This window comes from Neomonachus schauinslandi, chromosome 6, assembly GCF_002201575.2.
Source record: "Neomonachus schauinslandi chromosome 6, ASM220157v2, whole genome shotgun sequence".
Classification (NCBI taxonomy): Eukaryota; Metazoa; Chordata; class Mammalia; order Carnivora; family Phocidae; genus Neomonachus; species Neomonachus schauinslandi.
In genome coordinates this window covers 137,861,319-137,885,790 of record NC_058408.1, presented here as the reverse complement: position 1 = coordinate 137,885,790, position 24,472 = coordinate 137,861,319, and the positions used below count along the sequence as shown (strand labels likewise).

Sequence of the window (24,472 nt, the reverse complement as noted above, 5' to 3'; positions counted from 1 at the left end):
CTCTCCATATCCGACCCAGCTGATCTGGCCCCACCTCAGGCAGGGGCTTTGTCTCTGCCATGGCTCCAATTTCCACAATCCCTCAGTGGTCCTGGCTCTCACCAGGCAGCCCCCACCACACTGCTGGCTCCTGTGGGTAGCTACCCCAGCTTCTGGATTAAGGAGACCACACCTTTTCATAGTCCTAGGTGGTCACAGATTCCTTTTATTTGGCTTCTCTTTTATCATCTTTGCAGGTCAATTTCCTCTATGAAATTACCTCTATTGAAATACCTAGAATGATTTCTGTTTTCTATCAGACAGACATATTAGAATCATTAATATTTTTCCCCCTTTAACTTATCTGGGAAGTTCTGCATGAGAATCTGCCCTAAGCCGATGAGAAATCACTCAAATCGCACTCAATACCCACTTTCTGCAATACAGGTGAATACAGGCTGCTTTTTTCCAAGCACTGGAACCCTCCTGGCCAGGTAGACCCTGTCTGCCATGTCACCACCAATCATGATGGACACAGCCAAGAGTCTGCGGAGCTTGTTTCTGTTGTATGTACTAAGTAGGACAACAAGGAGAAAAATACAAACAGAAAATTAGTCTGAAGAAGAAATTACAAAGCCATCAAATAGGTAACATTATTAAAAAAAAAAAAAAGTCTCCAAAAACATAAGAACGTAAGACAGCACCAGAAAGTTTCTTTCCTGTTGAATCAATAAATGTTCCTGAATTAAAATCCTTTAGAATTTCTGGGTATTTCAAGAGCATCAAAAAAAAAAAAAAAGAAAAAAGACTCGTGAACAAATGATCCGTAGCTTTTCAGCTCGAACGCATCCCTGAAATGGTTATTTTTTCAGAAGTAGAGTTCCTTGGTAAGCATGGAGACCACACACGGGATCTGCTTCTTCTCGTGGAAGTGGGGGTCATCAGACTGGGACTCGAAGTGCCTGGCCACCCTGTTGTTCACCCTGGTGAGGATATGCAAGATCTCCAGGCTCTTGCCGTGTTCGTTCAGGGCGGAGCACAGGGCCTGCACAAACCAGGACCCGCGTCCTGGGTTCCTCCATGAGTAATAGCCTTCAACAAGACAGAAAGGAGAAGATCAGATCAGCTGAGGTGGCCGCTGCCCCACGGGCCACCAAGAAGGAGCTCTCGGTATATGGGGCCTTCACACCTGCTTTTCTGAAATTATCTTACTCTCCTTTGCATGCAAGTTCCCTGTGAGATTTAGGCTGTGTGAGCAGAGAGCAAACATCTTAGGTTTAGAAGGCTGCCCGAAGATGCCCAACACAGTGTCCTGCACGGATACATACCAAATACCTAAGTGTGTAGGAGACAAATGGGCACATGGAGCTTTCCAAAGGAAATGCTTGAGAAGAACTCTGGAACTCCCCACTGCCCTTTGGGGGGCGAGAGCTACTTTCTGATCAAGCCTCAAGAGAGGAATGTGCAGGAGAGAAGAGTCACAGAGATTCGAGGTTGCTGGCTTTGAAGCTGGAGGTAGGGGACCACAAGCCAGGGAATTCTAACATGCTGGAAAAAGCAAGGACGTGGATATCCCCCCTAGAGCCTCCAGAATATTCCTTCTGGAATTCTGGGTTGCCCCGCCAGCCCATTTGGAACTCTGGCCTCCAGAACCATAAGATAATACGCTTGTGGGTCTGAAGCCACTATGTTTCGGGGAATTATCCCTGCAGCAACAGGAAATGCATACAGCCTCAAGCCTGCATTCTGATGGTGGAATGGCATGGTCTGGTTCACAGGCAATGGATCTGATACCTGGAACTGTAGAATAGGCGAAGAGAAAGTCGGCTTCAACGGGGATCTTATATCGAGGATTGGCATCTGTGTCATTGATCGGCCCCGAGTCGGCCTGGACCCCATCATCGAGCTCTGTCCCCCGGCAAGCCTAAGTACCAAAGCAGAGATCACTCCATGGAGTTGGGAATAGGAATGTGTGAGCTTTTCACTGCTGCGTCCTGGTGCCCAGGGCTGCGCTCGGCATGCATTAGCGGCTCAATGAGAATTTGAAATATAAATACATAATGAATAAAGCTTGCGTCAAATTAGCAAGCAAAGCAAATGAAAATATCACAGTGTCTTAAACCCTCACAACGGCTGAGCTGATGCAAATACAGATGCCAAGCATGGAGGGATAGAAAAACAAAACCTAAATTTGCAAACCCCAACTGAAACAGTGCGTACATCTGTAAAGGTGATAGAACCCAAGTCACGCTGTCATCGCTCTGTCATCTTTGTCCTTTTTCAATGGCACTGGCTTTGAAAAGGGATTACCTGAATGAAGAAGAGTTTGGGTTTCTCTAGAAGGCTTCTGCATCTGTCCCCCCTAAAATGGGCGGTCAAGTCCTTTATTGCTGTCACGCCATCTGTTCCATAAATTAAATTTTCTTCTCCGTGGCTTAGCAAGATGCAGGCGAAGCAAGCGGAATTTCTGTGGTCCTCTTCAGAGGCTGCAAGCAAGCGGTTCGAGGACGGAAAGGTTAAGATGTAAGTCCTGTGGGACCTCTAGAGGGTGCTCCCTCCCAGCCTGGCAGTGGCCACTGACTGTCAGACAGGTGTGCAGAGGGAGGAGCACCTCTCTGGAGAGAAGGAAGACCAGTGCAGAGAAGTTAGAGACAGGGGATTCTAGAATTCTCACACAGTCTGAAACCTAGATGGGGTTGCCTCGTGAGGAGGTGTGCCCCTCGTGAGGAGGTGTGCCCCCCATGTGTGAGGGGTTCAGGCGGCTGCTAGGAGGCAGCGTCCGGGGGCACTGAATGGGCAAGGCCCTGCTGTTTGTTAGGCCTGCGACACCAGGCAAGTTACGTCACCATTTTGTGCCTTAGTTCCCGTATCTGCAAAGTCTGTTTAAAACATAAACATCTGCAATACGGGGAGATTATTTTTCTCTATCTGCCACCAGGGAAAGGTTGACACTTTAACTCCGTTCTGGACAGAAAGATACAGACTTGTTCCTTCCCTATGAATTAGCTTTCTGAAATGGAGACTGTTCTGTAGATACCAAATCTATCACTTGCTGTCCTAGTTGCTGATTTCATCTTTTTAGGGAGAGGTGGAAGTTCTGAAAGGCCTCTGCCTGGGCCGGAGTAGCCCAGAGAAAGGAAAGGCTGCCAGGGCTGAAATCGCTGTGTCCCGCCAAGGCGCCCTCCCGAGACCGCTGGCGTGTTGGCCCATCCCGGAGCAGGGAGGAGGTGCGGGGAGGAGACGGGCACGCACCTTGCTTCAGCAGATCTTGCATCTTGGCACAAGAACAGTCATTATGGACGACCACATCAAAGCCCAGGTTTCTGAAGCACTTGAAAAGGGCCTCAGCATCTTTGTCCGTCCCATTTCGGACGCTCATACCTGTGGGAATGAAGGCCATGATGAGCGGTTCCTGGCTGAGTGCTGCCCGCTAGCCGCATCCGGTCGGGCGCTAAGTGTAGCCTTGTGGGCTCCGGTCTCAATGCTTCCAAGGTCACAGTTGAAATGAGCAACTGAGATAAGAAGCAAACTCAAAGGAGAAGGTCATTCAGTCTGCCCACAGAAGGTGAGCCTCATCACGGCAACTCTCTGCTTCAGTCGAGACCAAAGAGCTCCCCTCGATTCGTAGCCCTTTGGTCCAAGTCCCACATCAGCGAATGCACGTGGTGGGACCTCAGACTCGAAGCTCCCGATGTCCCTCGTGCCTTCTTCCTGGGCACGTAAAGAGCACTGGGTGGGCGGCTGTCTGCCCCAGCAGATGGGCACGGCCCTTCTCTAATCAAAGTCTGATACAAGCTGAAGATGACACAAGGGAACAGGAAAGGTCAGCCCAGGCCCACAGCACTGACCTGTCTTTTGGTCGAAGTTCTTGTTGTTTATTATGATGCATTTGCCCACCTTCTCAAAATTCATGTTATACTGATATGTAAGCACTCGGTCCTGGGCGGTCTTGATTGATTTCCCCGCATCATTCTTCTTCTTCTTACTGGGGAAACAGAAAGCCAGTCAGGGGCTGTGGAAGATGTGTGGACAGGAATGGCCTCCTGATTCTACTGCTAGCATGGAAGGGGTGCCCAAGAAAGCTGTAATCTCTGTTAAGAAAAGGCCCGAGGTGGGCAGATGGCTCCGTTTAATTGTCGTATTTAAAACAAACAGGATCTCCTACCCTAAAACTAAAACTTCAATGAGATCCCCAGACACACCCACCAGCATGGCTATAGGGGGATACGGCACCTGCAAGGTGTCGCTCGTAGCTGCTGGGAATCTACTTTGTACTTCCATTGTGGAAAACTGGCAGAATCTACCCAAACTGAATTTAAACGCATCCTATGACAGAGCAACTCCACTCCCGGTGATAGACCCCGGAGCAGAGCAAATGTGTTTGCAAAAGGGCCAGATCTATGCATGCACACAGCAGTGCTGTTCAGCAAGAGCCCCAAGCAGCAAATAATCCAAATATCCATTTACAGAGCAGTGAATAAACTGCTGAATATGCATATAAGGAGAAACTATATAACAATGAGAATGAACAAAGCATGACAACACGAACCCAATCTCACAACAATAGTATTAAATGAAAGAACCCCCATTCAGAACACAAATACCTGAGGTTAGAAGTAGTTACATTAAAAAGGGGGGAAAAGGAGCAGCAATTTATTTATTTATTTATTTTTTTAAGTTTATTCATTTGAGATAGAGAGAGATTGAGCATGAGCATGAGCAGGGGGAGCGGGAGGGAAAGGGAGAAGCAGGCTCCCCCCTGAGCCAGGAGCCGGACGCAGGGCTCCATCCCAGGACCCTGGGATCATGACCTGAGCCGAAGGCAGATGCTTAACCATCTGAGCCACACAGGGGCCCCAAGGAACAGCAATTTAAAAAAGGAAATAGTCCCCTTCCAATCTCCCAACACTGACCATCCAGGTACCAAAAGTCTGGCATGGAGGACAGAACATGCAGCATCATTGAGAGGACACAGAAAACAATGTCAAGTGTGAGTGGAAAGCAACCGTGCTGGTCATCCACAGGAATGGAAACTCCACGAGAGAAAAGATTGTTTTTTGATCTGTTCTGAAAAATTGCTGAAGTCCCAATACCTAGAACAATGCCTGGCATATACGTTGCTCCATAAATATTTTTTATAAACTACAGACCAATAACCCTTATGAATATAGATGCATTTTTTTTAAAGATTTTATTTATTTATTTGACAGAGAGAGACAGAGTGAGAGAGGGAACACAAGCAGGGGGAGGGGAGAGGGAGAAGCAGGCTTCCCGCTGAGCCGGGACCCGGATGCGGGGCTCGATTCCAGGACCCTGGGATCATGACCTGAGCCGAAGGCAGATGCTTAACGACTGAGCCACCCAGGCGCCCCGCATTTTTTTTTTTTTTTTTTTTTTTTGAGAGACAGCACATGAGCGTTTAGGGGCAGAGGAAGAAGGAGAGAATCCTTTTTTTTTTTTTTTTTTTAAGATTTTATTTATTTATTTGACAGACACACAGCGAGAGAGGGAACACAAGCAGGGGAAGTGGGAGAGGGAGAAGCAGGCTTCCCGCTGAGCAGGGAGCCCGATGCGGGGCTCGATCCCAGGACCCCGGGATCATAACCCGAGCCGAAGGCAGACACTTAACCATCTGAGCCACCCAGGCGCTCATCATCTGATTTTTAAAAGAGAAATAGCCTCCACCTTCTCCAGACTCTTCCTCCCTACATTTTCCGTCTGGTCTACGGGTGTGATGCCAGCTTTTCTCCATGCTTCTTTCCCCAAGGAGGCAGCACAAACGAGCACTGGGCTGGGACTCAGGCATCTGCCTGTGGGACCCTTCACAGAGCCCTGACCCCCTCTCCTGGAAAACAGAGCCTTCTGTGACCGTCACAGAATGACGTGGCCGATTTCGTGGGCAGTAAATACTCTTGTGGAGTCCTCTCCCTCTCCTGGGCCTCCAGAAAAGCTCAGTGGAGACGAATATCAACAAAGCAAGCTTCTGTAGTGTTCAAGGACATGCTGTGCATGGGGGAAGTAGGATTTACTTTTGAATTTCCTGACAATGACCCATCCCGACGGTGTCCTCTATGCATGTGGAAAATTATCTGCAGGTGGTCTTTCACATGCACACAAAATCTTCAATCCGTGCCTCCGAAAGAGATGGAAGTGGCTCTGTTATACGCATTTTATAGGTTATAATAACAACTAACATTGGTCAGGGCTTACGAGGGACGAGGACCTCGTTAAAATTCTCCCTGCATTTTCTCATTGCCTCTGGACAGGTCTTTAGCTAATGGAAGGCCACTCCAAGACCCTAATAAGACTTGTATTAAGTCTAACAGGCTGGAGGTCTTTAAGAGATAAAACTCTACTTCTACCTTCTGCAATATGAGTTATTCTGAAACAAACTGTACAACAGCAGCAACTGTGATATTTTAAAGCTGCCACTAGCCCATCCACAATGATGAGCAAAACAAAACTGGTGAGCATCTTTTATAAGAAAAACTGGCTTGGTTATAAGTTACATGAAAAAAAAAAAAAAAGACCGCACTTCGATTAGAATAGATTTAAGAAGTAAACTTTTTTTTTTAAAGGAATTCAAAAGGGGAACAAAGATATACACCCTTTAAAGAAAATACTTTCCATGGTTACAAAAAGTACCTTAAAATTGAATATGAAATGTGATTCTTATTCCTGGCAAATATTTCAAAAGGGAGGGAATTCCCTTACCTAGCCTGCCGCTAACTTGAACTCTCATCTTCAAAATGATATAAAATATCTGCTTCCTCTTTCTGGATTTGAGTCAGTCAATATTTGTTTTTCCTTCTAACCAAAAGAGCTTTTTGCTAAACCCAGGTCTTCCCAGACCGCAGATGCGTATTAGAGAGCGGCCCATTCCATCCCACTGACTTCATCTTCCTAAGAGGCACCAGCCTTGGGAAAACTCCGTCTGTAGCTTAACTTTGGGTAAGTAACCCCTGTGATCAGGCTAAAGCATGTAACTGGAGAGACAAACAAAAGGAAGAAACGATTATCAAGATGCAGAAAGCACCAGGAAAAAAAAGAAGGAGACCCGAAGTCCACGACATAATAGATACGTCCTGCTAGAATCCGAGTCCAAGGGATCCGAGTCTGCCCCCTACTAGCTGTGAGGCTTCTGAGCACCCTGTCCTGGGGATTAGCACCCTTTCTGTTCCACTTTTCCTTCAAGACCCCACTGAGAGCAGTGCCTTCACTTCCACTTTGCTAATTCCGGCTGCAAGGCTGCCGTAGAGATAGTAGGAGAACCTCACATTTGGGAAGAGGAATGAGTTCCAAGAGGCAGAGTGTTTCAGGGTAGCTGCTAGCAGCTGCTTCTGCACACGGGGCAGGGGTCTTGCTTAAGTATTTCTCTTGTGCATGACACCTAATGCTATCTGCAAACGCTGGTAGACTGGCGAGTCTTCTTCCCTTTTCCCCTGCTGCTCTTCCAATCATCAACCTTTTTTTTTTTTTAATATTTTATTTACTTGACAGAGAGAGACACAGCGAGAGAGGTAACACAAGCAGGGGGAGTGGGAGAGGGAGAAGCAGGCTCTCCGCGGAGCAGGGAGCCCGATGCGGGGCTCGATCCCAGGACCCTGGGACCATGACCTGAGCCGAAGGCAGACGCTTAACAACCGAGCCACCCAGGCGCCCCTCCAATCGTCAACCTTAATAGCATGCCTCAATGAAAAGACCTGGCTGGCAGGAATTTGTCCAGCTGGCCACTGGACAAGGTAGATTGGAAGGTAGATGCTTAACCGACAGAGCCACCCAGGCGCCCCTGCATGGGCCCTCTTGACTCTAACCTTCCACTGCTGAGCCCCATGCAGGGCAGAAGAGCCAGCTCGCCCTCTCCTGTCAACAGAACTGGAGGCCTGCAATCAGGACCTGCAGGACAGGTACAAAGATCCAGTTCCTGCTTCCTGGTTGAACCATGAAGGGGAGGGTCTTTAGTCCGAATAACATAGTACTGCAAGAAAGCATGCGGAAGTTTTTCTGTGTCCTGATGTGGGATGATTTCCAGTAAGTAGGTTAAGCATGAAAGAAAACAGAGGGGGCAGGACAATGAGAACAGTATACTACCCTTTGGGAAAAAATGAGGGGAAAATACCGTATCTTTATGTTTGCTTGTATTTGCATAAAGACTCTTGAAGGGTGACATAATGGATAAACCCATTAATTCCAGGCTGGACTGCTGGTCTTTGAAACCTGGCCCCACCACATAGCTGAGTGGTCACAGGCAAGTTACTTAACCTCTCTATGCTTTGCTTCCTCCTTTGTAAAAAGGACAAAATTACACCATCTGCTTCACAGCTTGTGAACAAGTTGATATTCACAAAGCATTTAGAACAGTGTGTGGCCTGCAGTGGATAGTACATAAATGTTATTACTAATGGTATTTGTTGCATATCATGATGAGTGGTCACCTGTGTGATAGGGGGTCAGGGGCAAGGACAGCAGGAAGGAGGAAGAATGTGACTGTATCTCTTTTTTAGTACATGTGAATAAGTTATTCAAAAGATTAAAATACAAATTATTTAGTAGTTAAAAATCACCTGCTACAAATGGATTTCATTATCTGGCCTATTTTGAAGATTACTGGAGCCATACTTTTTGTGCTACTCATTGAAAGGGTTCCTGAGAGAGCCCATGATTCTGTGTTTCACTGTGATTTCACATGTGACTTGATTCCCTAGTCTTTTGAGCTTCTTCCTCCTCTTTGTGTCAATAACAACGGCATTAATAAATACAGTCATAGTAAGTACCATTTTGGAACACTCACTGCTTTGTACACATGACCCCATAAGGTCTTTACAACAACTGTCTAGGGCACTGGCCCCATCTCATAGGAAAAGATGACATTAGCTTGTCCGAGAACACAAAGCCAGACAGGGGTGAGAGCCCAGACCCACTCACAGGTCTGACACCAAGTCCCCTATGCAGCATTTCTTGCCTCTGTGAAAATCCAGATTCCAGGGCCTTGCCCTAGACTTAGAGAATCAGAGCCAGGCCTCGGTGTCTTCCTGGAGATGCTCACACCCTCTGATGTGCCAGGGCCTCAGCACTAGCCTGTCCTCCCACTGCTTGGGCCCTCTTTTTTTTTTTTTTTAAGATTTTATTTATTTATTTGAGAAAGAGAGAGAGAGAGAGAGCAAGTAAGCATTAGCAGGGGGGGGGGGGGGGGCGCAAGGGCAGAGGGAGAAGGAGAAGCAGACTTCCCACCGAGCAGGGAGCCCAATGTGGAGCCCGATGTGGGGTTCGATCCCAGGACCCTGAGATCATGACCTGAGCCGAAGGTAGATGCTTAACCGACAGAGCCACCCAGGCGCCCCTGCATGGGCCCTCTTGACTCTAACCTTCCACTGCTGAGCCCCATGCAGGGCAGAAGAGCCAGCTCGCCCTCTCCTGTCAAACACCACTCTCCACAGGAGCGCAGCCTTTGGGACCCTTGGTTGTGGCCAGAAGGTCGAACCAGATACACCTTGGGATGCGCGGCCTGTGGAAGGTGCCCCTCGGCAGCAGTGAGACTGTCTGTGGGGTTGTGTGTATGATTTACAACTTACTGAGAAACCTGCAAGGTCTCCTAGGGGTCCCAGGCAAACAGAACTGGAGGCTGCAATTACTTTAACACCGCAACCGAAATGCTTCCGGGAAATGTCACTCCTCTTCTGCCTCGTTTGCAGTGTTTGGAGAGTCCCCTGCACGGTCTTGGTGGCGCAGTAACTGAGTCAGGGGCGGGAAGCTTAGCAATCCCAGCACCAGCAGCTCATAAAGAGTTACTGTCTGTTTGGAAACCAATTGCCAGAGCCAGGCCGATCCTCAGATAAACAACTGCTATTGGACAGGGGCAAGAGCTTCAAGGGCTCCAAAGAGATTGTGCTCATTAATTAGCCACTGCAGAAAGATGCCAACAGTCCAATCGCACGGCAGGTTCCCCCAGGGCTGGGGAACAAGGGGTACTAAGAAGCTTTCAGAGATCCAGATCAGACATTTCTTCAGCTGGTAATCCTCCCCCAGAGATAAGAGCTTCTAAAAGTGGCCATTCTCCTTGTCCTAAGTTCATAGGACTTTTCTGCAGAAGATCCGGGAGCACGTGTGCATGGCCATGGCACAGACCCCAAAAGGGAGGGCGCACAGAGCTTCTTTCAGGACTAGATCAACGGAAGCCGGCCTTTCTCCTGAATCTGACGAACCGTGCAAACGGTGGAGGAACAACTTCCTATCTCCCCACGTCACCGGCAACAAGTATTGTTAATGTTTGTGTAGTGTTTTATGTTTTACGAGGTCTGTTCATAACCATTATCCCGTTTATTCTGGAAGGTATAGATGAGAGGCATGGGAAGACACAGCAAGTAAAAGCTAGCCATGGTATGTTTTTTTAAGTCAGATTCTAGTATTTCCCGTTCTACCTGCTCCCCCCCACTCCACCCCTTCTCCTCTGCCTCTGCTAATTCCCTGCTGATAAACCCAGCTTTTACCTTGGCCTTTTTCACTTTCTGAAGACTTTGGCCAAGATTACTATGCTGAGGAGAAACACAGGATTCTTGTTTTGAAATGTGCTATTAAGTACAAGGCTCATGATAAACCAGAACAGTGAATTAAAAAGTTCCAAATCCTCTTAAAAGATCCTGTGTTTCACAATTGGCTACAGATTTTAAAAAATAAATCTGGCCATGAAATCACTGTTCTTCGGGCCAGATAAGCAAGACTGCACTAACCAGGACAGCCTGGCAGAACGACTTATTAAGTGTTCATAAGTGTGCACTAAAATGCAATGGGCGGTTAATTTACTACAATGCTTCCTAACCTTATCTCTCGTTTCTCCGTGTTGCCTTTCCTCACCAGTATGAGCAAGGACCATTATCTTCTCTTCCCAGACATATTCAGATAAGCTCAAATCTCTTCTAGGAACACAGATCATGACAGCATTGATTATCAGGAAGAAACTAGATGATCCTAACTTCTTAGGTTAGAGACCCATTTTGGGGGAACATCAAATTCCACAGTGCGAGGCCAACTCAGTCATTTCAACAAAGTCAGGGGGCAAAAAATTACAACCAAGCTCCGATGGTTATTTATATAAAAAGACGTCCTTGAAGAGCCTAGAGCAACTCATACCAGAAAACATTACAGGATAAAAATACTCTGTCTCCTTTATGAAGAAGTAAAAAACCTCAGAAAGTGCACAATGAATTTTTACAATTCACTCTGGGTGTGAGTATAATTTTCCCCATCACCAGAGTGGATAAATACAGGTTTTTATCCTCTTACAGATCCCCTAGACTGCTTGAGATGTGAATTATACCTTTCTATATTTGGAAGGGGATAGAAACATGCAAACCTGCTACTGTTTATTTTATAAAGCGTCTCCATGAATAGGATCCCCAGAAGCTCTATCTGTTTGCAGACATTCATCAGCAGGAAAGTAAACACACCACCAGGCACACATTTCCCCAGGGCTGTTTCATTCGGAACTACAGCTCTGGTTTTCGTAGCTGCTTTGTCTAAATATTTTTGGGATGATTCATTCATGGTTTCAACATTTTGAATGGCGGCGGGTATCCCCGACGGTCCTGACATACCAAGGCACAGAACGAGGCAGAGAGGAAAGGAAAGAGTCAAGGTGGTACCTCGTGTCTCCATCTGAAAGCACCCCCCTGTGCATCAGAACTAGGCTTCGCCCGGCAACTACTGGCAGCGAGTTTCCTTCTTCTCTGTAATAATAAAAACTCAACATGCTCGGGGCTCAGCAGGGGACAGCAGACTGGCAGAGCCCGCCCGGCCCTGAAGGCCCGTGACTGAATCAGCAGTGAACTGCACGCTGGAGTTTTCCATAGGACCATTCACACTGGGGCTGGGAAAGTCACACTGGCCTCCCCCTTCTCTGCTGACCAGCAGAAATGCCCAGGCTCCACACTGCTGCATCCTCCCCACCCCGGGACAGCTCCCTAGAGAAAAAGTGACTTTCTAGGAGCATGGGATCCAAAGGGGGGGGGAACCCCAAACATCCACAAAGATGCAGCCAGCAGCACCGTTTTTTAAGAGTGAAAACATGGAAACAGGGGGATGGCTAAGCAAGAGACTGAGTGTCATTAGAATAAAATACCACACAGCTATTTAAAGTGATGAGCATGCAGATGGGGGTGACCCACCAAAGTGCCAGCCTACAAAAGGTGGCAGAACAGCACACACAGAAATGGCAAAATATGTAACATTATAGGTAAGTCAATGAACAAAAATAGGAGGTGACTTTGTGGTGGATCAGAGTTCAAATTCTCTAGGTTATTTTTCTCCTTATAAAGGTATTCAAGGTAGTAATACAAATAAAAGACTACAGAGGCAGACCAAATACTTTAATTTTCAGATGAGGCAGATAAACCTTTTTCAATGGTCTTGAATCAAATGAGTGATCCAGGAGTTCCTACCCCTTCTCATCTCACCCTCCAAATGCAAGGAGGAAAATGTGAACACATAAAAATGAAACACTTATTAAGCAAACGGTTCAAGGATGCTTTTCTCAATTTCTTGGTTCAAGGTCACGGCCAGCAGAAGGCATGGGGCTGACACCATGACCCCTGGGCACACCGAACCATTTGCCGTCCTCAGGTCTGTGGAGAAAGGGAAAACTGTCTCTGCACATTATTTTCTGAAACTCAGATTTGCAAGCATACACCTACTTTGGGAAACGAAGTTGGTTTAAAATAGGCTAGGGAGAAAAAGTCCTTCCCCCAAGCTTATCCACATGCACGTTTCTCTCCTCCCCCCTACACAACGGAACAGAGAGATAGACCTCCGACGATAAAAATTGATAAAAGGGGTGCCTGGGTGGCTCTGGCGGTTAAGCGGCCGACTCCTGACTTCAGCTCATGATCTCAGGGTGCTGGGATAGAGCCCCACGTTGGGCTCTGCCCTGGGTGTGGAGCCTGCTTCAGGTTTCTCTCCCTCTAACTCTGCCCCTCCGCCCCCTGCTTATGCACGCACTCTCGGTCTAAAAAAAAAAAAAAAAATTGATAAAAGACTAAAAAAAATCAGCCAGGGATAAATCAAGGACAGAATTCCCTTTCAATAGCCTAAAACTGATGTCTGTATTATGGCTGCAGGCTCCAGAACTTAGAATGGCCAAGAGGACTCAGCCTGCATTCTGACACACTCACTGCAAGTATCTTTTCCACCTTCAGAGGAACGGTAGACTCTTCATAACAGAAGCGTGTCAGGCCGAACACCCTGAGCCCCAGCAAGCTCGGGGTTTGAATATGCAAGGCCACACTGTGCATCTCACTTGTGGTTGCGTGTGCCCCGGAGAAACGACAGGCCCTAGTTTCACAGTACTTTTCATTCTCTCTCTTTCTTTAAAGATTTTATTTATTTATTTTAGATGGGGGGGAGGAGCAGAGGCAGAGGGAGACAGAGAATCTCAAGCAGATTCCCTGCTGAGTGTGGAGCCTGACGCGGGGCTCGATCTCAGGACCGAGATCATGACCTGAGTGTAAACCAAGAGTCTGACGCTTAACCGACTGAGCCACCTAGGCGCTCCTCACAGTACTTCTCTATAACTAGACTTACTTCTAGAATAGTGATTTTTTAAGATTTTATTTTTAAAAATTTTTTTTATTTATTTGTCAGAGAGAGAGAGAGAGAGCACAAGCAGGGGGAGTGGCAGGCAGAGGGAGAAGCAGGTTCTCTGCTGAGCAAGGAGCCTGATGCGGGACTTGATCCCAGGAGCCTGGGACCATGACCTGAGCCGAAGGCAGATGCTTAACCGACTGAGCCACCCAGGCGCCCCTAGAATAGTGTTTTAACATTTTTATTACTATGAAAACCTGATCATTTACTTGCCTTCTTCATTTTTTTTTTTCTTTTAACCCTCCAGCTCACTTTTTCCCTTCTAGGAGAGCAATAACCTAAAATAACTGGAGGAATTCTGCATGTGCGGAGCTTCAAAGTGTCTAGATCCTGTGACCATGTTTTAGAGGTGTGGCTCTCCGCTCCTGTAATGGGCCCTTGGCTCTCTATCAGAAAGCCCATCGCCAGCCCTGCTGGAACACTGTCCATCCCTCAGGTGAAGTGAAGCAGAAAGGGAGCAATTTCAATGAAGAATTAAATCTGCTGACCCACTTGGGTAGGAGAGAAAAACTGCTCTGCTGGTGGATTAATGTGGTTGAAAGGCTCCATGCCACTGTAGTCGGGACTGGCACTTGATATAAGGGGTGGAGTCCTGGACCCCAAGGTAGACCTGGGTCTCGGGCCCGTTCTTGCTGGGTGACTATGGGTAAAGAAAGCACTTTACCTCTCTGGTCTTAACTTTCCTCGACCGTTAGAGGAAGAAATTGGGACATATCACGTTTTCAGGAATCTTCCAGTTTTAACATTACAGTAGGAGGATTTCCTCCCCCTCAGGAAGGATCTAACAGTTTCTTCCTCATCAGGCTATTCAGCAAGCTGACAGTTATTTTATTCAAGTCTCACAAACAATCCCATGGACAGGTATTCATACCCCTATTATGCAGAGGAGAAAACTGAGGCTCAAACAAGTCAAAGGACTTGCTAGTCCCTCAACGAGTGACTGGGAGGCCAGGACCAGAACCTGGGAAGTCCGCCTCAAATACAACACTGAACCTTGAGTACTGTTTACATACAAATTTGGGAGACAAGCATCCGGTATTCTATAGCCTGAATTCAAAGACTTCCTTTATGGAAAAGTAAACTCCCTGGATTTTATTTTAACATTCCTTTTCTTTTGGGGGGTCCTGGCTCTTTGAATCAATGGGTGTGATCAAAGAGCTTTTGTTTAATTTGGAATGAGCTGAAGGTCTGCTCTCTTTGTCCTTTTCTCTAATTCCAAAGCATTGCTTCTGAAACACCCTCCCCACCAAATGAAAAGACAGGCTGCCTGGGTCTTTCTTATAATTATACAAAGAATACATATTTTTATGGGGATCTGTTTACATATAACACTTAGCTGGTGGAGAAACCCGAGTAGCAACAGAGGAGAAAGAATCAGAAGCCAGTGGCCTTCAATATATACACTCGAGGAGCACAAAGTCCGGAGCACAGAGATGACACAGAGCAGAAAGCCCATGGGCTCTGAACGAGTGCCTCAAAAGCTGGGAGTTTATCAAGTTTTGAAAATGAGGCTTTTCTCCTGCCCCCTTCGCTTGGGAAATGGAAGGATAAACACCGCCCCCGCCCCCCCCCTGCAGGGAGGCAAAAGGTTCCACCAAGGTCCCAGGGAAATCTGAGTGTGTGAAATCTGTTTGCTACTTTGCCTTTTTATTTCCTTTAACAGGGACCTTGAGCAGGACCAAGAAAGGCACCTCTGATTTCACAGCTCAAGTGTGCCCGAGGGAGGACATGCAGGAAGCTGCTGGGTGAGGCCCGGCCTTGTACCTACGGTGGATCTCAGTGGTGCCACCAGAACCAAACTCACCCTGTCCATGGGCCTCCACCCCCGTTCCGAGAACCTGCACTTCGAGACCCGGCCTGATCATCACTTTCACTGCAGCTTGGCCCCGGCAGGCAGGCTCTTCCTGTCCCCTGGTAACTCCACTTCCAACTCCTCTGGCTCTCTCTTCTCCTCCTTCCGCCTCCTCCCCTGCGCCTGCCCCCCACAGTTCCCGGTACACTACAATTCAGCAACGAGCTCTTTGCAGTCATTTCCGTAGCCATGCCTACACATTTAATAAGGACCTGAGTTCACATCCAGGGCAGGGACCAGGCTGCGACCTTGGATGGCAGGTACCTCGTGCCAGGTGCTAAGGTTACCTTTACTTCAAGAGGAAGCCCTCTTGGCGTGCACACATGATTCTAGAACTTGTTCCATAAACTGTGGTTCATAACGAATGCCGACGGTGCACATACTGATTTCTTCTAAGTCTTTTCTGTTTACAAGTCCAGACACTTTTATGCATTTTAAATTAATATCTTGAATATTTTTCCTTTGTGGTTTCCTGTGTTTTCCAAATGTTCTCCAATAATCAGGGTATTAGAAAACATTTTAATAAAATTGTTTTGTTTTTTTTTTTAAAGTAAGTTAAAGAACAGCCAGATTTACCCAGGGCCCAACGGGTTGGAAATAAAACGATGTTGTGATGCCATCTAGTGACACAGAGGCAACAGAGCCAAGATAAGTCTGAGAATTTGGAACTACCTGGGGCCAGTGAGTCCTCCCAGGCTGGTGGCGGGGTGGTGGTGGGGAGGAGACGTCTTTCTTGTTTCCCAGAATCCTTGAGGTCCCCGGGGAAAGCAGGTGTTGTCAATTAGAAACGGGCAGGGGGCACCACTGTCCCCCCCCACTGCCTTACCTTCTCCTCCTTGGAGAAGGGAGCTGGGGACGGGACAGGCTGTGTAGGGTGCCTGCCATCAGGGGTGTGGAGCACCCGAAGTAGCCCGCGATGCACCCACACACCTGACATGTGGGATACTTCAGGTCCCGCACTCCGCAGAGGGGACCGCGGGAGGGGCTGCCACACCTCCCAGACTTGCTCTGCCGTATTCAGGTCACCCCCATGAGTTAAATTCAGCAGAATAAACAATCCCTTCTAGAATCTCAAGACACAGAGCTGAAGGCATAGGCGTCGACCCTGTCAACGGGCCAGGTGTGACCGTGGACGCCCACTCTTTGCAGCAAATCACACTGTTTGGAGTCTCGCCCCATCACCCAAATTTGTCATGCACTCTTGCGCAGCAAAGCCAAGGCAGCAAGAATGTTCAGGGAAGCTATGAAAGGTGGCAAAACGCTGGTGCCCTTCTGTCATTATGACAATAGAAATAAGGATTTCATCACCCCTTTCTCTAGCCAGAGGACTCAGGGGTCACCAGATGACTCCCATCTTCCATGGAGTTCAGGTGCCACTTTCCTCAGCGTCTCTCCCCTCTCTGGCCCTTCTTCCTTTTGGTCACAGAGTCCCGTTGCTTCTACCTCTTGCCACCTCTGGGGCCAGCAGCTCCGCTCCACCTGCAGCATTTCAGGGGCATCTGGCCAGGAGAACTGCAACAGCCCCCTCTTCAGGGCCTGCCTCGCACTGCAGCTCTTTTTTTTTTTATTTGGTAGGTATAGTTGATCAATTCACTCTACTTTTTTTTTTTAAGATTTATTCAAGAGAGAGAGAGAGACAGAGCACGGGGGCGGGGGGGGCGGGGCAGAAGGAGAGGGAGAGAGAGAATCTCAAGCGGACCCCACGCTGAGTGCAGAGCCTAACATGGGGCTTGAACTCAGGACTCTGAGATATGACCTGAGCCAAAACCAAGAGCCCATTGCTTAACCCACTGAGCCAGGCGCCCCTAAGTCACTCTAATTCTTAAACTCTGGTGACTTCCTTGTTCTTAGGATCTATTCCAAATCTTTAATGTGACTTACAGACGAGTCCTTCTAAAATCTGGCCTTTGCCCATTTCTCCTGTCTCCTCTTCTGGGGTACCTTCCACATCCCACATTCCTGCCAGCATGCATCACCCTGATCTCACACACCCACCCCCCTTCGCCATCCTCCTCCCCCCATCAAGTCTCAGCACACATCACATCTCCAGAGGGGGGAGCTTCCTTCACCCAAGACCAGTCCGGGTCCCTTTTTCAAACTTATTCCCCCAGCACCCTGCTCTGCCCCACCTCAGTTACCTGTTGCATGCCTGCCTTCACTGCAGGAATGTGAGGGTCTGGGGCTGGGGTCATGTGGATCTTGTTGACCTTGTTTCCAGCTGCAGCTCTGGGCCAAACACAGAGCCTGGCACATTAAGGCAGCAGCTGAGAGTCCTCATTGAGAGCTCGGTGTGAGAGGCAGGCGAATGCGGGTTCAAATTCACTAATCAACTATGGGACTTGGTACAAGGGGCTTCTCACTGTTGCTCCACAGATATTTAATGAATGACTGAAATAATGAATTAGTGACCCAAAATGGCACCTGACATTTTATTTATTTATTTAAAGATTTTACTTATTTATTCGAGAGACAGAGAGACAGAGAGCATGAGAAGGGGGAGGGGTGGAGGGAGAAGGAGAAGCAGGCAGGGCTCCCTCCCAGGACCCAGGGATCATGACCTGAGCTGAAGGCAGACACTTAGCCGACTGAGCCACCCAGGCACCCCAGACATGGTTAATTTTAAAACCACATGAAAGAACCTTCCATCTTACTTAAGTAAATAAAAATGAAAGGAAAAACCTAAATTTTAAGGGTACATCACAAATTCTGGTAGAAGTTTATTTGAGTTGACTGCCTCCTTGGTAGGTGGCCTGTGCATCACAAATATAGGATTCGAGTCCGATGCCCAGCGAAGGCAGAGAAAATAAGCAACTAACAATTCATAACCTGGAAGAATAAGACATTAAATTGCCATTTACTGTAGCAAAGTATTGTTTAATAATTCAACAGTCATTTCTTATAATCCATACAACTAAAATCAACAGTTTCTAAATCCTTAACATGACTTACAGACAAGCCCTTCTAAAATCTGGCCCCTGCCCATTTAATTTAATTCAAATATTTAGTTGGAAAATGGAATATAATTCAAGTATTTTGCAAGGATAATTACTGTTTATTTTGATAACATGAAGCTTGAGGTCAATGTCAGCCATGCTATTAACAAAAAGGTACAGTGCACTAGAATACAGAAGATTATGAGGGCTTATTGACCTTTCCAAAGGACGTAAGGTGGTAAAAAAAACCTAACATCACAGACCACACCTATTTTTGCAAAATGATGCATCCATAAGGCAGAGGTCTTCAAACAAGGCACTCAAAAACCTTCCAAGGGGTGCAGACACAGGCAGCTTTAAGGAAATGAATGATCAGATCCTCAATTTCTGTACGTATTTTTCCTAAAACTGGTCGGCCTGAGATGCTGCCTCCCCTTCCTCAGTTTCCTGTCTCCCACTACATGGAAAAAAAAGCAGAATCTCATCCATCCTAAAACCTCCACATCCTCTAACAAACAGACAATTCAAATATCAGTATCTGTGGGTCTCCTTGAATGAGGCACCACGATGGGCTTCCTATTTATATAAGAGTCTAATAAGGGTGAAGGATGGCATTAGAAATGGGGCTGTTTGGGGCCACACTGGGCTGTTCCAAATTCAATTATATGTTTAAAAATATACTAATAAAGAAATATACGTAGTAGAATGGAATGGGAGTGATGTGGCTTTTATATGACTGCCTTTTTTACCCCTCGATTACTTCCAAAGACTATTACTTTTAAGCTAGAGTTCTGGGACAGCAAAGCAAATAAACACTGATTCAGGTACGTAAACACAGCACTGGGCTTTCTTTGTGCCCTTTCCTTTCTCCTTCCTTCCCTCTCTCCCCACCCTACCTCCACCCATCCATCCATCCATCCATTCACCATCCTCCAAAAATTAGAAACAAGACGGTTGTCGTAGGGATGCCTAATAACACATTTGCTGAACTGAAAATGGTATCAGACCTTCACTGGTTGAAAGCAAATCTGGTGAGGCTGATTGGTTTAACAAGAAGGACTGGCTTTGTCAACTGGAATACAGAACAGACATTTTACATAAGTGAAGAGCTACATTTGCAGCTCTAAGGTCTTAACAATGAAATATTTTAAAAAGCAGATAGTTTAAAATAAGCATTTTACCAAAAAAGGGGAAAAAAAGGATACTGACAAATGTTTAACATTGCTATTTTAATTATCTTATCTCTGTCGGGAATATTTTGGGTTACATAAGTTGCCTCTAGGTAAAGAGGAACAGGTTTAATGTACGGTTTTGGGAGAAGTTTTGATAAAGCCTTTTGAGTGTACTTCCCAGGAAGGAAAAAAAATAAATGTTTCTAAGGGCTGAATAACAATTCCTTTTGTAAGTCAGGTAATTTCTAATCATTCTCAATACAACTGCAGGAGGACCTAATTGATTTGTCAGTTTTTGGCACAGAACTTAGAAGGAATTCAAAGAATTAAGTGGCATTATTATAACAAAACTGCTGCCGTCCCATGTAGTTATTCATGGTTTCTCAGCACTTCTACCTCTAAAAATGACAAATAGGCAAAAGAGGTGATACTGAACTTTCTTATTCTAGCAGTGACTATTATTTGTCCATTTATTTGTAAACGAGCTTTTTAAAAGCCTGCTTTCCCATTATAAGTTGGAATTTAAATGCAATTTTCGTTTCATAATTATTTTGGTAAATAACAATTTAATAGCACTGACAATTTATCAACATTTGTTTGGACCCACTGTGAATTAATAATAGCCGGGACATAAACTTAGTCTAGGAGAAATTATTAGTAACTCAATGTAGGAGAAATTTCTTTTAATACTCATGATACCTGGAAAAAGGCCTTAAAATTTATGCAAACGTATACACGCACACCTATATGTTACCGAGATGCACAATGAGGTGATCAATAAAAGATTTCAAGTAACTAAACCCATTATAGCAGAATAAAATACTGTGGGGGGAAATAAATGGAAAAACAAGAGTTCGAGGAAAAAAGAAACAACAAAAATTCTAGCTATTAAAGACAGCTTGCTCGTGTCCATTTTTAATGGAGAAATGTGGTTATAAAACTCCTGTGGCCGCGGCGGGGCGCCTGGGTTGCTCAGATGGTTAGGTGTCTGCCTTCAGCTCAGGTCATGATCTCAGGGTCCCGGGATCGAGTCCTGCATTGGGCTCCCTGCTCCACGGGGAGCCTGCTTCTCCCTTTCCTTCTGTCCAGACCCCCCACTCACATTCTCTCTCTCTCAAATAAAATCTTAAAAAACAAACAAACAAACTCCTGTGGCTTTAGATTCCACTGCATACATATAAACAAGTGATTTTTAAATGTCAATAGTTAACAACACACCATTGGTTTTCATAATTTCTGGGAAGTACACCAAAACGTTTTTATAAAGACTTGTGGAATGGCCATTACACAGTTCCCCTTTTCTCTGTCACAACAGGTAACCCGCTTTACCCAAAGACTCAAAGCGTTGGGAAAACTGAAATATTCTCACATCCTTTGCAACTATTTGACAAGAAATTTCTGTGTCACCTTAAAATGTATGAGTGCACGTGTAGTTTTACAAGATCACTTCGCAGCTAAGTGAGCGAAACATTTTATGGCCACTGTTCTAAGGGGCTTGCACTGGGGAGGGGTTTAGCTTGGATCGATTGATCTGATGGCTTTCAGAAGTTCTCAGGGGTTGGAGCTGTATGTTCTGATCATTTCCTCGGGTATTCTTGACCCTAATGGCCACCAAGGCCAATGGAATTCGGGGCCAGGATGTTGGGGGTCTCCCCACTTTTTCGTCTTGTGTGGGATGGTATGATCCCAGGGTCTCTCTGGGATGTTGCAGGGAGCCAGGCTATCCCCTCATCAGCCACTCTTCCCCTCCTGAGCACTGCCTGGGAGCACTCCCTAACCTCAACTTTTATCTCTGTCACTGTCCCTCCCAGGTGGGGCTTGGCTTAGGAGATACCAAACAGTCGGATGTTTCTGACCCACAAAGCACTCCAGCTTCTTGCCAGGAAGCCCTAGTGCCTGCCATTCCATGACCAAGGTTGAAGGGAGATAAGGGGCTCCTCCATGTCCTTGCAGCCCCACTTTTAAATGGAAAGCACAGTAGAACTGTTGAGTGGTGCTGGTACTGTGTACATTCTAATCTCACTTCCACCATTTACAAACTGTCATCAGAGAGGCAAGCTAGTAAACCACTTTGTTCCTCAGTTTCCTTACCTACTAAGTGATGATAACAACAGAACTATCTCCTGAGATTATGAGAGCTACATGCAACACTGAGCTGGCATACAAGAATGTAATAAATGAAGCTATTATTATTATTAAATGCAAAATTTAGAATTTTAGAAGTGAACTCAAGAAAAGACAAGGTGAGAATCACTAGACAGGATGCTTCTTCCCTCAATGGAGTGCTACCCTAAAACCTCCTGTCCCGTGTCCCTGGATTCTGCCTTTCAGCCAAACCTGGTCCCAACTGGCAGCAGCAGCCCATATAGTCTGCCTCAAAGGAGGCCGGCTGCAAACCAAGCCACGGAGCAGGGGAGCAGGAGACCGACCCCTCCATCACCCCCCCACCCCGGCTTGGGGCTTGCCCCCCGAGACAGGGAGTGCACACGGGAATCCTAGCGTTGTCACAGACAGCTGCCAGGATTCTGTGCAAATCTTCCACGCACAGCACAGACCTCCTGCCCAGAACGTCCCTCTCCTGCGATGGCCAGGGCACGGTGGGCTGAAGATGCCCAGGGCAAGGAAGGAAACTTACCTGAAGAGTGTTGGGACAAAGAAGGACCGGTCTGGTTTAGCATCGACTGCATCTGGGCTGCCTGCGTCCCCAGCTGCTTGCTCCGCACCACAGCCTTGATCGCTTGCCATCTGGAAGGAGAAAAACCAACCAGACCTTTGGTATTTCGTGGCATCACTAGCCTCAGGATATTTTTAAGCAGTACTCACTAGTGATACAGTTTTTAATTAAGCCTGCAGGGGAGCAGTCTTGCATGTTTAGGCTCCAGGGTTATTGCACCAACAAGTCATTCAAATGCTTGAGCACCAACTTTATTTCTGGCAGTGTTCTAGAGATGGACGAGACAGCAGCAAAGGAAACAAAATCCATGCCCTCAGGGAGCTTCGCATCCTGCACCCATGGTTTTGTTAAAGGTTCCCTGTGTCTGAGAAGCTGTGGGAGGTTGGTCAAGGTTTATAGTGACAAGAAACTCTCCCTGCATTCCTGACAGGTTATAAAGTGCTCATCCTTTTCCTGGCATCACTCAAACCTAGTTCAAACACAACAGCAACCTGGGGTATAAAGCTGTCTGTATCAGATTCTTTTATTTACCAAGATAGATTTCCATCAAATTATTTTCCTACTCAAGAATCTTCAAGAGATCCCTATGATCTAAAAAAAAGTTCAAATCTAAACCCATCTCCTTGGATTTTAAGACCCTTTGTTATCTAGTAACGGAGTCTGCAAACTATGGCCCACCACCTGTTTTTGCAAATAAAGTTTTATTGGAATGCAGAGTTACCCATCTGTTTACATATTGTCTATGGCTGCTTTCCTGCCACAACCAGAGTTGAGCAATTGTGACACAGACCATGTGGCCTGAAAAGCCTAGAATATTTACTACCTGGCCCTTTCCAAAAATGTAGGATCTCCTACTAATCTACTACTCCCTCTACTTTAAAGAAGAAAAAATAACAGTAAGAATAGAAACTGACTGGGGCACCTGGTGGCTCAGTCGGTTGAGCGTCTGCCTTCGGCTCTGGTCATGATGATCTGGGGGTCCTGGGATCGAGCTCCGCATCGGGCTCCCTAGTAACTTGGTGGCAAGTCTGCTTTTCCCTCTGCCCCTCCCCCCTGCTTGTTCTCTATCAAATAAATAAATAAATAAAATCTTAAAAAATTTACATGCTAATTGTTTTGTAAGCATTACCTTATTTAATGCTCTCAATAATGCTGTTAGACCACCCCTATGATCACTGCTTTTTGAGATGAGGTGAGGCTAGAAAAAGTTATATAGCTTGTTCCAGGCTACACAACTAGTAAGTAGTAGGACCTGGATCTGAAGCCAGCAGTATGCACCCCAGAGCACCTCCCGTCCTTTACCATCACACCATGTAGCCTCTCAGTGTCCTTAAGCATATTATGATCATTTCAGGTTCTGTCAGGGTTCATAGTTCTCTCTTTCTGGAAGTCACCACCCACACATTTCCTGGACATGACATCTCTGCCCAGCTTGCTGAGAATCAGTCTTCAGAATTCAGCTTAAATGGCATGTCCACAGGGAAGTCCACTTTGATTACACCTATCTCATCAGCTCCCCCCACCCCCATTCTCTTTGCCTTTTATTTTCATTCTGCTTATTGTTTAGCTCAAACACAACAGTTCCAAGTTCATCATGGCAGAAGCACCCAACCCACAAAAGGTGCTTACTGAGTAAATATTAAGAATGGAAAGCTGGAAGAAACCAATGGCCCAAGGGAAAAGAATCAGCTAAAAGTGATGCAGCTGGTTGGAAGCAAAGCCTGTACTAAAGCTGTTTTTCCTAAATCAAGTCCTGTTTCCTTCCCGGTGAAGGGCTTGGCTTTCAGTAACAACGGAAAACCCCTCCAGAGTCCAATTTCTGCTGCTCCCAGTCTCCGATCGATCGCAGAGTGAGCCACAGTGGACAGGAGCAGGTCCTCATTCCTCTTAGGCTCACCCAGGGATGTTTTCACTCAGTCGGAAAACAACAAGGCATACAGAACACTTTGTGCCCCAGAGCACAAGTAAGGACTTTTGGAGGTGGGGAGGAGAAGGAATCCAGCTTGAGGGGAGGCGTCCAAGATGGCAAAGTGCTGACCTGGAGGCCTTGAATTCTGAGTGGCATTATCACGTCACCCTGCAGCTTCCCTTAGGGGTGAACTGGACAGTGAGGAGAGAACTGAGAGGGAGGGAGGGAGGGTTCCCCCACCAGCTCTCTACAATGACTGTGAGAAGCCAGGTGGTCATCTTGTTTCTCAACACCCAACAAGGGTGGTGTCCAGTTGGTGGC

General features: G+C 46.6%; 1 protein-coding gene across 3 annotated transcripts; it reads right to left on the bottom strand.

Annotated features, from left to right (window-relative positions):
• Positions 1-652: 652 nt before the first annotated feature.
• CASP7 (caspase 7) lies at positions 653-22,313 on the bottom strand. 3 transcript variants are annotated; one of them, XM_021699715.1, is made up of 6 exons: positions 22,204-22,313; positions 3,828-3,964; positions 3,232-3,360; positions 2,290-2,465; positions 1,774-1,903; positions 653-1,071 (listed from the first exon to the last, which is right to left on the bottom strand). In XM_021699715.1, the coding sequence occupies exons 1-6, from the start codon at positions 22,311-22,313 to the stop codon at positions 848-850; spliced, it is 906 nt and encodes a 301-aa protein (XP_021555390.1). In that variant the 3' UTR covers positions 653-847. The 3 variants fall into 3 exon arrangements, with proteins under 3 accessions (XP_021555390.1, XP_044772541.1, XP_021555391.1); XM_044916606.1 differs by lacking the exon at positions 22,204-22,313 and adding an exon at positions 11,619-11,653; XM_021699716.1 differs by having other exon boundaries at positions 859-1,071; positions 1,774-1,956; positions 2,377-2,465.
• Between the last annotated feature and the right edge of the window lie 2,159 nt (positions 22,314-24,472).